The sequence below is a fragment of the Uloborus diversus genome, chromosome 4 (genome assembly GCF_026930045.1).
Source record: "Uloborus diversus isolate 005 chromosome 4, Udiv.v.3.1, whole genome shotgun sequence".
Taxonomy (NCBI): Eukaryota; Metazoa; Arthropoda; class Arachnida; order Araneae; family Uloboridae; genus Uloborus; species Uloborus diversus.
The window spans coordinates 119,275,940-119,293,214 of record NC_072734.1 but is presented as its reverse complement, the minus strand read 5'-3'; the positions used below and the strand labels follow the sequence as shown (position 1 = coordinate 119,293,214).

General features: G+C 31.3%; 1 protein-coding gene across 1 annotated transcript in view; it reads left to right on the top strand.

Annotated features, from left to right (window-relative positions):
• LOC129220798 (zinc finger protein 45-like) overlaps positions 1 to 17,164 on the top strand; it is a 58,109-nt gene extending 40,945 nt beyond the window's left edge. The window contains exons 6-8 of the mRNA XM_054855229.1: positions 2,276 to 2,289; positions 3,154 to 3,309; positions 16,844 to 17,164. Coding sequence (XP_054711204.1) covers positions 2,276 to 2,289; positions 3,154 to 3,309; positions 16,844 to 17,118 — 445 coding nt within the window. The 3' untranslated portion in view covers positions 17,119 to 17,164. The remainder of the gene's footprint in view (positions 1 to 2,275; positions 2,290 to 3,153; positions 3,310 to 16,843) is intronic.
• The last annotated feature ends 111 nt before the right edge of the window (positions 17,165 to 17,275 follow it).

Below are 17,275 nucleotides of genomic sequence, written 5' to 3'. Positions count from 1 at the left end.
AGCATAACATGTTCTGTAATCAAATCTGTTTGATAGTGTGTCCTTTTCCCGAAAGTTATTCGAAACTATAGTTCTAAAATAATCATTTTTGACGATCTTCGGCGATGTTTCGAGCAGTGAGACCCTCTCCTTGGTACTTATTGCGCCGGGGAAGGTCCCCGTGCTGGGCGTCAGCCCAGCTGGGAGTTTACCCCTTAATGTGTGGGTCTTGCTCACCGTGAGATACGGTATATCTCCCCGTACCTCGTTAGTGTGCCATGACCCCCTGAAAGGGAATGGGGTTAGACATAAACATACACTACTGCATGGTTATAAACTACTGCATTTTATAAACTACGGCATAAACATAAACTAGGACACCCCGTCCATGTTGAGAACAGATATCAATCTGTCTCGATTTCTTGGGTGTCCTCTCTGTAATAGAAAACGACTATCGACCGCCGCACTCAGCCGTGCGGGGGGCCCGCTACGCGGACCCCCCGGGCGGTGGAACCTAAGGCCTACGGCTAAGAGGTGGGGTGCGTGCGGAGAAAAGTGAGACCCTCTCCTGGAAAATTTTTCAACCTTGATGTTGTATTCAAAACTTCAACCTTTTAATACTGTGGAGGATTTACTTTTTTTATATCACTAAAATGATATTGGTGACTCCTTTTATGGAAAATGGGGGAGTGTAGCCCTTCTCCCCTTTGGCGAGGACACCCCAAAGGTAAATTTTTGGAAGGGAAAAAATTCTCAAGTTACCGAATGAAACACCGAATTGTACTGACTGATAAAATATGAGTTCACACACGTATCTGCCTGGATCTAATGAGAAGAGACATTAGAAATCATTGTAACAAGTTTTAAAAAAATTAGAATATTGTATCTGAATTTGCCGAATGAAGGAATGTTTGGAAGGTCACAGTGATCTCTCATTTGGACCCAACCCTACGGATTTATATAAGGTAAAGGTAAATAAGTAACTTGCTGTGTTCTTTATTCCTTAGCTTGAATCTTGGGAAACATAAGATGTTTTTACGCTTCCAAACAGCCAACACAAATTATATTTTTTATTAAGAAATATGCTGTCTATTGTTAAGAACTGACAAAAACATATGTGATACATTTCTAAAACTAACCAATAAAGATGACTTTGTTCAAGTATGACTACATTTTTTAAGCACTTTTATTGTACTTGGCCTGATTGTCATGGAGTAATCTGAGGCTTGGTTTTGCTTATATTTTAGTAACTAGATTACTTAGAGACTTCTGAATTTCACTAAATGATTTGCTTTATCTTGACGTACAGCTTAAGGCTGAAAAATTAAAATTGTGAAATAAAATTATTTTGGTTAGGATGGAAAATAGCAAATTGCATGTTATTTCCCCATTGAATGTTTAAATATAAAACCCATTGTTACAAATTTTGTTGCCTTGCAACAGTAATGTTAAAAGCAATCATAATGAAAATTTTGAATCAAAGCTTCTCTGAAGCAAGGATGAAATTAGCAAGCATAAATCCTAGAGAAACAAGGCTTAAATTTTAGTGCCAACTGCTTAAAGTTTTAGACACGTATACAGTTTTTTTCCCCTTTAAGTACCGAGCATTTATATGCAAAAATAAGGTGAAGTTTCGTGATGGTAAAATTATTCTATTTCTAAAATACATTTACACTAAAAAGAATAAAATAACAGAATCTTTTAAAAAATACTAAGTACTTTTCATAACACACTCAAAAGGATAAAATAACCTTTCTGGGACAGAAAGGACAATTTAAGCATTCCTGTAGTTTTCGAAAATTCCAAGAAAATGACACCACAAACAAAGAAAAGTGCGTTCTAGTCATTTCAAACCAAACTTTCCCAATAAGAAAAATACGCATGTTTGAACACTCAGTTATGATTGAAAGCTAGATAATGATAAGAAATTCTAGCATGAACTTGAGCCACACTTTTCTTCTTTGTGTGTCATTTTCTTGGAATTTTCGAAACTACAGGAATGCTTAAATTGTCCTTTCTGACCCAGAAAGGTTATTTTGTCCTTTTGAGTGCATTATGAAAACTGCTTAGTATTGTATTCTGTTATTTAAAAGATCATTTCAGCCTTAGGACAACGTTTAGAAGAAAAAAAAAAAACAAATTTTTAATAGTTATCAGTTTGTGAGAAAAAAGAAAGTTATGGCTAAAATTTAACAAAAGAAAAAAATCCTGAGAAGGGGGAGGGGGAGTAAGTTAAAATTTTACTTCGAAAATATTACATAAAAATTCTTTAACCTTTTCTGCTTCATCTTTATAGCATTTTGAACCAAAGTATGACAAAATGCTTTCGCACTTTCCTTTATACACTATTATATCACAGTATAAAGTTATATATTGTGATTATATATTAACAGCATTATAGTTTGTGTTTATTTGTTAGCATTTGGAAAAGAGAACATTTTTCGCCTTCAGGATTCTTTGAGTCCCCTTAGAACCTATGGGCCCGTAGGCAAGCCTCAGTTGTATATCTGGTAATCCAGCCCTGGGTGGGCGTATTTATGTGATGCATTAGGGGGGAAATGAGTGCTAGTTTTGCTTCCTAAAAGCTGTTTACTTTCACAAAATGAGGAATAAAAGAAAGAAATTAAATGTCAAAATGTCATATTCATAAGTTTTGGGAATAATATAGTCGGCAGAACGCTTAACAAACGAATTTGAAAATTGACACTTATCAGGAGAACCAAAACAGTATTTTTTTTCTACCTGACACATTTAGTAATTTTTAATGTTTTAATTTTTTTGCAGTAGTTATAATCAGTGGGTAGTCTTTTTTGAGTATTACGGCAAACCATGGAATTTGAAAAACTCGTTTCGCGATTTTTCACATTCTTTAGTTTAGCATGGTACCAACAATATTACTGCTAGCAGCACAATGATATATTATTTCAGAAAGGCATATCTGCTGAGCAATGCGCATATATATATACACATGCAGCAGCTAGGGGTTAGTGACTCATTGATTCAAGTGTATATTTTGTGTGAGGATCATTAATGCGTTAAATGGTTAAATTTGGATAAAACCAATTTATAAACTTCCATGTATCAATGAAATTATTTCCATTAAAATTTTTGAAAACTTATAAGCCAAAGTTAAATATTTTTATCAATAAAATTTAACTTTCCTTTTTCTTTTAGATTCAGCTGAATGGGAAATGCATTTGCAAAATCCTAGCTTTTTGAGTCCTAGAAAGACTGGCTTCCATCTCGCTGGACAACCTCATGGTTGCAACTTTTGTCACAAATCTTTTCGCCGAAAAGATCACTTGAAAATTCACATGAGGATTCATACTGGTGAGCGACCATTTGTTTGCAACATTTGTTTTCGTTGTTTCAATCAAAAACCATCCCTTAAAAGACATTTAATTACTCATACAAGATCACTTGATATGTAATTAAAATAATAAAAAGAGAAAAAGTAGATTTTGCTTATTCTGAACCCTTTTAAAAAAGCCCTTTTCTGTGTAACAAAATATTCAATACGAAAGAATGTATTTTTATTTTTTTTTCAATTGCCTTAAAAAATTTATGATCATAATTCTTAGAAAAGTGATATTTAGTGCTTTAATTTTTGGAAGATTTTTTCACTACACTGAAATTGTAATTATTTCTCTGTAGCAACATATCTTGAGATAAAACTTTTATTTTAGCTAAATTGTTTTGGATGTTTCTTCTGCAGTATGTCGAAAACTTATTTTAATTGTGATTGGCATTTTGAATTCTTAAAATTTAAAATTTTCAATGTATTCAATATCTATACACATTTTTTTTTTTTTTTTGAATTTTCAATAACTTGCTGGGTAATTTTCAAAAAAGCAGGTTGAATATATTTAAGTTGAATGGTCAAACATGATTGGAAATTAATAATGCATCATAAAGATTCATTTCTAAAATGTAATTTGTGTTAGGTATTGCTTGCATGTTTCTTAAGGTTTGAAGAGTGCATCATTTTCAGTGTATTTGCTTCCAATCAAAAAATACAGCAAAGTTTTTAGTCCCTTTCTTTTGTTTCATTAGTGCTTTTACTTGAATAAAGGTGGTACAGATAAAAATCGTCATTCATTTTGTAATTGTTAATTCTTATTTACCGTTGGGTAGTTATTGATCCTTACTATTATTTAATTCATAAGTAAGATCTTTGAGTCGTAGATTTTTTCTGTAAAGTAATGAATGTGCACTTTGATTCTTTCCATGCTTTAAAACATTTTCTGTATTAATATTTCTTTTTAAAAAAATATATGAATGTCTTTGCATGAAACCAATTTTTTGTTTTATTTTGTTTAGAGCTAACTACCACTATTTAACTGATTCACTTTTCGTTTTGTCAGATGTCTTTGTTTGTTGCAATCAAGATTGATCAGGTTTTTTCCCTCCATAAAAATAAACTTTCCACTTTACTCTTTTTACCTTCTTTGTTCTAAGTGACTTGTATTTTTTTTGTGACATAATTTTAACACAATATTACAAAAGGAAATTTCGTTCCTTAGGCATACTGACATAGTTGTTTTTAAGGTTTATGACGCAAGCACAAAGAATATTTTCCAGCTATGTAATTTAACTTATTTGAAGAGCAATGGACACATCTTCAAAGTTTTGTAAAAGTTATTCTTTGCCTTAATTATTTGATACCTGTAAGCTAACTACTAATATGACTGAGAATTGTTTGATATTTTTTGCCATACTTTTACCATTTTCTTAAGTACTTAAGATTTTTGAAATTCTGAGTCTCGAAAGTCCATTCATTTCAAGATGATTTATTGAAATTTCAATTTATATTTTTAGTAGCTAAAATTTTTTTTTTTTTGCAGTAAACTCTGAAATTTGTTCCCTTCTGTTAAATTACTTAACTACATGCTGTAAAGTAATAAAAAGGGTCTTGAGAGGTTGGTGTCAACAACACTTGACAAATGGCATGAAATATTTGTCAACTACAAAACATGGCTTTAAACAAAAACTTATTTTTTAAAAACTTGTTTGTGTCTATAAATGGCATAAAATTATGCTTCGCTCAAACCTGCCATTTAAGGGAGTACAGGGCCTGCATTAAGCATTCCCCAGCAAGTCTAATGCGACAAAATTGTGAATTGGACCCCCCCCCCCAAACGAGTGTCTTATTTGACAAGTGAATGCTGCATCTTTAAAATAAGTAATTGATTGTATTGTATGTTTAAAAAAATTACTTTACACTCTAATTGAAGTTTAATGGAAAAAGTTGATAACATTTTTTAAAATGTTTTGTTACAAAAACTGCTTTTGTTTATGAGGAAAAGTTATCATACTTGCCAACCTTTGAAGAAGAAAAAACAGGAGATTCTCCACTAGAAGTATATAGATGACTCACCAGCGACATATTTCACAACAAAATTATTAAATTATTTTTTTAAATAACATAAATACTAAATTTAAAGTGAAATGGGGCTTTTTCTCAGATGTAAGCTCATTGGTACAGAAAGAAAAATAAAAAATACTGCAAAGGAGAAACCAAATAATGAGTGAATGTGCTCAAAGTTTCGTACATTTCATAGTCTCTACCAAAAAAGTCGCTATGAAAATTTAATTACTAATATCCCCCAAAAGAAATCAATATTTTATGAAAATAAAATATAAAATAAGTAGGTATAGGGTAGCACATGTTAAAATAACTTCAAACTTTCAAAATAATGGAAATATTTTCAAGATGCAAAGGGATTGAAATCTGCTGCAATTTTCAGCAAAGTATGTGTTTTGTTGAACATGCAACATGGAAAGCTTCCGAAAATAAATTTTTACAAAATAAGTTATTAAGTTGGAAATATTATTTTCTCCTGACGTTGATAGGTGACTAGAAAAGGGCGCCAACTATTTAGAAGAAAGTGAAACTTTTTAATGATTGGTTGCAAAAACGGGAAAAAGAAGTAAAAAAGGGAAATCGGGAGATGGGAACAAAAAATGGGAGTCTTCCGTTAAAAACAGTAAAGTTCGCAAGTATGAGTTATTATAAAATTAGAAAGTGATCCAAAAAGGTCTTAGGAACTGAAAACAATAATAAAATGAATGCTGAACTTCAAAACATATTAATAGAAACATCATTTACTATTAACTAACTTAAATCTATGCAAGTTTTCAAAATATTATTTAAATTCCTTAAAATGAAGGTTTAAAAAAGTTTTTAATTATTTTTCACTTTAAAATCATATCATTGATTCTAAAATTCAGAAGCAAGTTTCTCACATCATACCCTATCAAAATGCTTTTGCTCCAAGAAGAGACATTTTGCGGCGTTGTTGTGTTTAATAGCTCTTACCAGATGTCTGAAACTGAATAAACGAAACATTTTTTCAACCAAAACTTTTTTATTTATGTACTCAAATGAATTAAAATATGGTGCCTGAGAGAGACTTTCTGAATGAATTTTTTGCCACATATATGACATGAGTATGGACGCTCCCCAGTATGGATCATGGAATGGTTCTTGAGGTGGTCTTTTCTACGGAACATTTTATTGCACACTGGACAAAGATATTTTCTTTCTCCACTATGAGTCTGGACATGCTGATCTAAATTGCTTTTGTAAGGTGTCGTATAAGAGCACATGCTACAGAGGAAGGTAGCATTACCACTTAAAGGTTCTGATGTTTGAACATGGAAACCTGTAAAAATTCATTTTAACATTATGACCACATAACTAAAAAACAGTAATTTTTGTTTCTCCTTCCTCCATTCTCTCTTTTACAAGAGAAAAATCAAAATCTTCTTAAAAGTTTAACTTATTTTATAAGTTATTTGAAGAAAAGGAATATTTTAAATATTAATATTAAACTTGTACAAAAAAAGCGTATTTTACATATTTAGGCGCGGTAAAAAAAAGGTCGTCTGATTGAAAAGTACAGAAACTGAATTTTGGATGTTCAAATTTTTTTGGACAGTTGATCACATGAAACTTTAAGTTCACTTTAAATTATCACAAGTAATAAAGCTAGAGATTACAAATAACTTATTGTCATTGTTTATAAATTGAAACCACCATTTCCCCTAAAAAAGAAATATTTTCATGGATGAGTTCGAAAATTATACATATACCATCTTTAACTTAGTATGTTGCATTTATTTTCATTTTTTCAAAATCAATGTTTTTCCAACTTATGCAGTTTTTAAAATATGTTTTCAAAATAGTGTGAAACATTCAGCTATAGGAATTAAAGAATCATCAACCTTACTAGTTCAAACAAAAGCAACCAAACTAAAATGAATGAGTTGTAAAAAAAAAAAAGAAAAAAAAAACAGGTATGGAATAATGTTTCTTACTGTAACTGGATAACTTTATTCTGTATTGGGAAGATTAAAGTAACAGCATTAAAAAACACACATATAAAAACTTCACTTTTTTACTTTTTGGATTTGAGCCAGTATTATTTTAAGGATTTGATATCAAGTGCATAACAATCAGTTGTACATACTTCCTTATAAGAGCATCTTTTTTGAACTGAAATTAATATTTAGCTGAAAACTGATGTCAAATTGTCAAACACTCTAAAACTTTATTATCAACATGTATTATAGAAAACAAATAGAAATACTAAAAATTTTCAATGTTAAGTGGAAATAATATTTTTTGAACTTTCTGATGAATCATTTTGAACTATGTTTTGGTAAACTGACCATAAGATTAGTGTTAACTGATGTCTTATTTATCAGTTTTGGAAGAAAAAAAAATTGTTAAGGTAATACTTTGCAAACAAATGCATGTATAATTGTATATACATTATTATTTTGTGAGTCACCATCAAAAACCTTTGTGTGCCAAGTAAAACCTATATTTGTAAAATGGGGGCACATCATAACTATTAAAGGTTGTGATGAAGGCAAGAGCACTCAGATAATAAGAAAGATGACAGTTAACAGAGCTGTAATTAGTTTAGGGTCATGTTTCTAAGAGATAAGAATAAGCAATAAAATGAATTATAATATATAAAAAAATGCCTACTTATGGTAACAACTGCATGAGTGAAAAACCTGAATTCAAAAATTTTATTTACTTTATAAAAAATCTCCCAAAAACCATGATCAGAATGTTAAAAAAATGAATTCTATGTGTTGTGCTAGGTAAATTAACTTTGTTATTAAAATTTAAGTGAACAATAGTATATAGTAATGCAAGCAACTTAATTATTCATATCCGTGTGAAGCAATTGAGGTAATAAATTTATTGCTACAAAAATTGCTTATCAAAGCGAAAATTCCATACTAATGGTTGTTGATTTTATTAAAAGACATATTTAGATAAAGAGAATAACTTTAATGACATATATGATTCTGGGAACTGTAAGGTCATCAATTTTGTTATAAACTCAAATACAATCATGTCCAAAATTGAGGTCACAAACATATAATCTGCAAAAACTGAAAAACTATTTACTCTGTTGCCACAGAGATTATGTTACAATGGGAGAAAAAACATAGAAACATAACAACATGGGGAAAAAATTGATTTAGAGTTAAAAAACGGGGTATATCTATGAATCAGAGCTAAAAGATATTTATCTCGGAAAAAGCCTGTCTAATATAGTGTGTGACCATCGTGTACACAAGGTTTTATACTGTTTATGAGGGTGTCAATAAATGCTTCGAAAAACAAATCCCATTCTTCCAAAAGCACGGCTTTTAACTCTTGGTATTAGGAGGGGTTTACATTGTGCAATGGCTCTTCCTAGACCATTCCAAACATATTCAATAGGCTCAAGATCCAGAGACCTCGAGGGCTGACCAGTCCATATGTCAAATATTCTCTTCCTCAACATGTTTGGAGCCTTAGTTTTGGACATGAGTGTAATTATATTTTATTTTAAAATTTACACAGTAAAATTCCAATCAGTAGACAAACTGAAACATTAATTATCACATTTGTACTTTAAAACTATTGTAAAGGGATAGTAAAGTCATTTGAATCATTTCGCATGCGTAAAAGAATGTCTTCTTAATGCAATTTTTTGAATGAACTTTTTACCACAAACATCACAAGAATATGGTCTTTCTCCGGTGTGAATCATTAAATGATTTGTTAAATGTTGTTTAAGTTTAAAGCTTTTCTTGCACTGCACACAAAAATATTGTCTTCTTCCACTATGTACAAGCATATGCTGGTCTAAATTGTACTTGTAAGGTGTTGCATATGGGCATAAAGTACATAAATGCATTCCTTTAACTTGAGAGGCTGATACTTGCAAGAAGAACCCTATAAAATTCAGAAATTCGTAAAATGAAAGCATTGAAAGTATATCACAGTATGTTTACAAAAAGAACAAATCCAAAGAAGTAATCTGTTAAGTAAATTAACTTTCTGCAAATCAAGGGCAGATCCAGAAAATTTTCAAGGGAGATTGATTTTTATTACTTTCTACTATGTATACTCACTAACAAATATTGATCGCAAAGGTGTTTTACTTAAGTTCGAAAAATTTCCAGGGGAGAGCCTCAAACCTCCCTTACCTCAACACAGGGTTCGTACTCAATTTCAGAAATAAAATGAAGGAGTTTTGAAGAAGTAAAATGAGATTTTGAAGGAGTACTAATGAGCAGTCATTAAATGATGTCGCACTTTTTTCAACATATTTGACCCCCTAACCCCTTTATCACAAAGTGTCACACTTCACCTAACTCCTCCTCTTGTCACATATCATTTTTTTTTATAAACATATTGTTACAATAACTGTGTGACGTCACTTTTTGTCACAATCTCTCTTCCCCTCGTTACAATTTCATGAACCCATCTCCCCCCTCAAGACGTGACATCACTTGTGGACGACCCTTTTTACTACATCATAACTGCGATTTACAAAACCAAGGGTTCTCAAAGTAGGTGTGCTACACAATGGGGTGGGGCAAGAGATGGCAAAGGGTGCCGCAAAGTACCTGGGTTTTGTGGCAATTCCCTCCAGAGCTTGCAGGGCCTTTTAAAGAAAATATTACCAATACGGCATCAACAATGACTTTATTGTAGAAACTATACAAGTTTTGGTTCCCAAACGTTCGATACGTGAACTTTTCGTAATGCGACAGATATCAAGTCTGAAGACTAAATCTTCTCTCTCTCACTATAACATGTTACGGTCAATGGTCGTTCAGTTTCCAATAAGAAGGGGCACCCTATAATCTAACATACATTCCCCATTTCCTCAATAATGATCTTTCTAGTCATTGATTTTGACAAGGTTCTGATGACGAAAATCACCTACTTCCGCAGTCACCTTACTCTCCGAATCTAACTCCAGGAGATTTTTTTTACGGTGTTACATCAGAGATCAAGAATTTGTGTCCCATGGGCCATGTGTACGCCAAAAGATCACAACTGCATTTTCTTAGTCTAAGATTGATCGTAATATGTTACAGCTTGTGAAACAAGAATAAGACTTTAGACTTAATATCTACTGCTATATGAAAGGTCCACATATTGAACATTTTGGAAACAAAACTTCTACAATTTCACTTTTCAGTGAAGTCAGCATTGTTCTGTATAGTTAATATATTTGTTTCAATAGGGCTTCTAAACCCAGGAGAGAGTTTTGATATGTTCATGTTTATAATAGAGATAGACTAGATGCCGTGAAAAAATTGAAATTCTTTAAAGGGTGCCGCGAGTCAGAAAAGTTTGAGAATCCCTGTACTAAACTATTGTTTTTGTTAACACAATAACTTAATATAGTACATCTGCTTATGTATTTTTCAATATTTAAATAGTAACTAGACAACCTGACATTTGCAGCTGTGGTGAAGGGAAAAACAATCATCATAAAACTTGATAAAATAGCCAAGTACCATTCAATCATGTTTTACTTCACTTATGAAATGTCTTAGTTATCTAATAATATTTTCACTTCCAATTTTTATGACTTAACTACGATCAATTTGTAAATCACATCTTTATGGGAAAAAAATATATACCCAATTACTACATTAAAATCACCCTTATACAATCGCCCTTGTGATGAAGTTACTTGTCGATCGAAGTATTTTAAGTTACTGTCATAGAGGAAGATTATATAGTCTTGAACTAAAAAAAGGAGTTTGGTAGGAGTTAAAACCAAAATGAAGGAGTTTTGAAGGAGCGTACAAACCCTGTCAACATCATTAAAACTCGTCTAAAATTGCATTTTTGAACTTCAATATTGAAAAATAGTAATATAATGTATTCCAAAAACGTCTGAATAAAATCAGTATGTGTATATCTGCAGCACACGTATGCATGATTAATTTTTGTTCTAAATTCTTAAATAAACTATGTTGCTTCAAGCTGTTCAGACAAGATCAAATCTTTTTTTGCCACTAAAATTTCAGTTTTAAAATAATTGAAAAAAAAAAAGGCTACTTTTCCTAGTTTACACGATTATAGGGATGCGCCAAATATTCGGTTCAGTCAAATACTTTAATATTCAGCTACCAAATGCAGCAGACCCTCGTTTTACGTGGGAGTTATGTTCCACTGAAATGCAGCGTAAATCAAAACTGTGTAAATTGAGACCTAATACTAGTTTTAAAATAGGGGTTTGGGTCCGTACATAACAAAATACTTCATTCTAGTGATGACTAACTGTATAATAAGTTTAATGTGTACTTATATCGACTTTTCTGCACAACATGCATAAAGAAAACATAAATTAATATTGTGTTCTGTTTATAAAAAGGAGCTGGCTATGATAGTCTTTTGGCAGTCATTAAGAATTTTTCTCTAATTCTTTGCAGAGCATTAACGCATCTGTGATCCCTTGCGTCATTTCCATGGTTGGATCAGCCTTAACTAACAAATCAGAAAAATCATTTCTATTATCTAGGAATGACTCAAAATTTTCAATGTGAACATTTTTGGTTGTGCGTCACCGACATTGTATCCTCGTTGGTTTTGGCCTCTTTTGTCACTCCTAAAAGCTCTTCTTCCGGTGAATTCTGAACTGGGTGAGTTTAATAACTTTATTTCTGGAAAGAGCTCTGCAACCAATTGCATAAAATGTCTCCAGTGGCCCAAACTCAATTATTAGCACGCCAAAATGCAGTTGATTATGCGTGACCTGTAGTCTTTAGGAGTTTGGATTTTGAAAGAGGGGAAAATTTTATCTGTTTGCATTACCGCATCCGTGTAAAACCAAAACTCATCCGCGTAAAATAAAATAAAGGTGTCAAATCTTAAACTGCGTATAATCGAAACCACATAAAATAAACCCGCGTAAAACGAGGATCTACTGTAGTAAACAAATTTAGATATTTGACAATTGATAAACAAACACATTTTTTAAGACAATAAATTCAAGTTATAGATATATTAGCGCCAGAGTACAACTAATATTATCACATTCAAAATATTTTAAATGTAAGAGAGAAGACTAAGATGTTAAATTTAAAGTTTGTGACTGTCCAATTTTTCTTAAATCTTATGACACATTACATTAACTTTACTATTACTAACTCATTCAAATATAAAACAGTAACCAAAAGAATATATATATATATATATATCAGGGGTCGATCCAGGTTTTATTTTTTGGATCCTCATTTTGTGAAAAGACAAAATATTTTTGTGAAATTTCGTTATTTTTGTGAAAAAGCAAAATATTTTTGTGAATTTTCTTTATTTTTGTAAAAAAGACCTTCTTGTGATTTTTTTCTTGGAAAAGATTATATTAAAGCATTTTTAGCTGTCGTATCATTATAGAAAAGCCTTAGACAGGTTTCAGGGGTGATTGCAAGTTCTTGAAGAATACCTGAAAGCTGTCAAGAGAAAATGCGCTGGGGGAGGGGGGAAGTAAGACCCTTAACATTTGATTCGTTATTTGACACATACATTACATTTATTGCTTTTTACAAATATACATATGCAAGGCACACTTTCTTAAGTTGAAAGTCTCACAACAGAATTCCTGTTTGCCCCTCTCAAATACTTTAAGAGCAATGAAAATTGCACATGCTGCTGAACGTAATGATAACTCCTAATAAATACAATATGAACAGACTCAAAGATATCACATATTTCTTAACACAGAAGTGAAATACTCATTAAAGATTCCATAAATGTCTTTGAAAAACTTAAAAGTAATTAAAACCCAAAATAATACTGCACCAGCATTCAGCGTTTAATTTTTTGACTTTTGACGTTCTTACAGAGTAGGTATTTCGTTTAAAACTTTGCAATTTAATGATGTTAATAAATATATAAGAAATTTTATTTGTTTGCCTCTTAACAAGGTACAGTAAACATCAAAAAATGCGAAAAATTCGTTTACCATGGCCGATGTAAGGAAATCAAGATCTTCAAAACAAATAAAAAAATAAAAACAGCATGTAAAATAATTTTATTTTAAGTAAAGTTATTTTAGAATTGGATTTTGAAACTCAACACAAATTAATACTAAATATATATTGCGTAATCAAAGTAAAATTTAAGATTTTCCTGAAAACAAGCTACCAATCACAAGTGTCCCTCTCCCGTCGCTCCTCTGACGCTCTCAAGCAAAAACACCTCACGCAGCAAGCAAAAAGATAAGATGGGGGAAGGTGGAAGAGGCTCCCGCGTAGATGCGTACACATTTGCGTTTAAAAAATATTGTGAAAAGGCTGCCTTTTTATAAATTTTTGTGAAGGGGCTGCTTTTACGACGCGGAATTTTGTGAATGGGGCCGCTTTTGCGATGAGGAATTTTGTGAATGGGGCCGCTTTTGTCATGCGGATTTTGGGCATTTGCGATTTGGGCAATCCGGCGCAATTGCCCCAATTTGGCGCTGGATTGACCCCTGTATATATATATATATATAATTAAATGTTCATAAATATGTCAAGTCAAACAACTGCTGAATTTTTATATAAACTATGTAGCTGAAAAAAAATATTTCAAATACTTAAAGAGTTAATTATTAATGTATAAAGAAATAACTTTGATATAAAATAATTTTGCTGTATTTTAATTTCCGATTTTTCACCCCCATATGAAGTATTGAATGTTGTTTAAAAGGAACCTAGTTAAATTAATCATTGTAATCAAATTTAAATAGCCTTTTGCACTTTAAAAAACAATATCAATTGGCAATGTTTGAATTTAGCTCCTTAATTTCAATTTTCATAAAATTATTTATCACTTACTGGAGATACAAAGATTGCAAAAAATCACTTAGATAAATTAGAGTTTATAAGCAACTTGGTTTTGTATCTGTTTATAAGGTAAATGCAACATTCTTGATTTATAACATAACATGTCACTTTGACTAACAGTTATCAAAAAACATATTATGATGAAATTAATTATCAGTTACAGTCAAACCTCGTTAACATGAAACACTCATTTGGTCCTTTGAGTTAACAATCACTAAATAATTTTTCAAAGAAGGTGAAATCGGGTTGACATGAACCTGAATTTTGCATTAATGAGGTTCGGCTGTAATGCAGAACTGCTGATAAATATTAACCAAATTAGCCATTTATTTTATTATTTTGCTTTTGAAATGATTTATTATAATATTTTACATTTATAACTATGCTTAATGTATGTAAACTTAGGATGTTAAAGGGAAATGCATTTATCTTTTACATGAAATAAGAGAAGAATATTAAAGTTAACAAATTTTAATCAAGTATCCCATATTCAGCCAATAATAGATTAATATTTGTTTGCTACTGGGCAAAATATGGTATACAGTGATTCTGGTGCATGTTACCTGCACTGATTTACAGATTTGTTCCAGAATATGAAATCAATCCTATTAAAATAAGCCAGTAGAAGGGATCCAAAATCTTATGAGGAAGCCATTTCGCTTAGGCTCATCTTTGTAGTACTTTAAGACTAGAGATATTAATTTAAATGTCAATTTACATTCTTGTGCTGACTTATGAGTATTAAGTTATTACAACATCTGGCAGATTGCAGCATCAAAGATTCTGACCTAGACTTTGTGATGCTGTCATCTGCCTGAATAGCAACAGCTTAAAATTAGCAAAATAATTAAATGATGTTTTAAACATGGTGGGATAGGTACCACAGGCAGCTGGTTAATTATCTATAGACTAAGCTGGCAAGTGCGACAATTTTTCTGACATCTAATGGCAGATATCTGTCCTAATGCTTATTACAGGAAGAAATTTCTGGCTTTTCCTTCACTGTAGGCTCCCTGCATTTATATTTAAAAATACATCAAAGGCTTTTAAACTATGAATTAATAATTTGTAATTTAATTTTGTAGATCTATGATATAGAGTTAACTAATTTTATGTTGGACTTGTGATACCTGCACGGCTTTGTCCACAATAATTGTCTACCACGGATTTAAGTATTAAATTATTTAATAATTAACACTATTTAATTATTAAAAGGCCATTCAATTTGCTTGTATATTTACAGCTTATGTGTATACAGTCAAATACCTTTATAACGCCAACCTATTTTATGCAATCCTCTATAAACGGAACAAGCTTTCAGGTGTAAAGAACAAGTTTTGCTTGAAAGACAAAAGGAAAACTCCTTCTTATGTGATAGATATTGCAATAACTAGTTAAAATAATAAAGTTTTCATCTGTAAACACATATATTTGTTTCAAATATAAAACATCGACATCGGAAAATTTTGAATGCAAAAAACTGATATTGGGAAAAGAATCAACCTTCAAACATCAATGTTGCACTACTGGTTGGTAACTCGATGGTAAAACATCAACTTTACATTCATTTTCCAATTTTGTAAGTTTTGAACTTTTGAACATAAAATCCAATAAATCATATACGCTAAATGTATTAAGGTACAAATTAAGAATTAAGATTGCATGTATGATTTTGGAATTTGAACAAACAAATTTTTCAGTGCATAAAAAGGAGATCAAGTATTTTTTTAGAACTTTATTTTAATGTTTGGAGAAAAAGTCCTTTTAAATTCAGTATAATTGCGTATTTTACGTGTTCAACACATATCATTACACATACATTGCATTTATATATTTACAATATTACGTGTTCAACACATATCATTACACATACATTGCATTTATATATTTACAATATTATTGCTTTATAGTTATATTTCATTTATATAACTACATTGTGAAGCACAAAAATAGAATTCATGTTGATGCTTTACATTTCTTGTACAAAAGAGGAAATATACAGAGTCTTTTGATTGGGATGGGTAGATATTGGTGGCTATGTTGTTTTAATGACATTTTTTTAAACCTGCTTTTTCTTGTATGGTTTTCCTGAAGTCACAGGTCTATATAAATAAGCTGCAATCTATCGAAGCCCTTAAAGTCAACATAACCAAGGTCATAGCTCAAATTCAGCATTTTCTATGCAGCTGAGTCATTGAAAATTTGACCATTTAGATACATACCACCATGAGATTCGGCAGTAAATAATTTGGAATGTTATATGCCATACAAAATGGCCTGCATGGGCCTTTTGAATAAAAAAAAGAGATTTCGGTAATACCTCAGACACAGCTTTTTTTTTTTTTTTTTCAACATCTGCCCGTTCTTATTAAAAGACCCTCTATATATATACATTCAGGCCTCGATATTGGGTCACATCGCATATAAGGTCATTTTTCTAAAGTCCCGGCTCACTGAATAGGAATTCTATGTTGTGTCTTATCGTATATGTGGTCAGGTCATAATACATTAATCGCTTATAAGGTCACTTCTGTCTGATTTCTTTAAATAATTTCAGTGCTTAATAGATTCACTTCCAAGAATTTTTCGCAATATACGATCCTTAAAAAGTTAAAAGTCATATTCCTATTACGTAACATGTAGTGCACCAAATGCAGTAGAAAGTGAGTATTATGACAGTGAGGTTAAAATATGAAGCAGTAATAATGAGGGCACTCAGTGTGTACATATCGTACTTTTTTACCAGTCATGAGAAGCCGAAGAAAATTTTCAGAAAAACAGTTAGAAACCATTGTGCTTAAACGAAAGAAAAATCCTATCAGTCCTGTATTTATGATAAGTTGCTTATCAGTTCTCTGCTTGGGCATATTTGTATGCAGCTTTACTCTAAATAAAAGTTCTAAAAAATCATTTCAAAATGTCTCATTGCTTTCAAAAGTTTTAATTGGTTTGAATCTATTAAACTATTATAACCTAATTACTGATATTTTTTAATGTATTTAATTTTAAAAATAATTAATGTATATACATGCTAAATTATCAATAAAAATACATGGATCGGTTATAAGGTCACCCAGCTTATAAGGCCAGTTTCGTGAAGTCCCGAGAGTTGACCTTATATCAGGGTCCGACTGTACTTGCTTGAATTAGG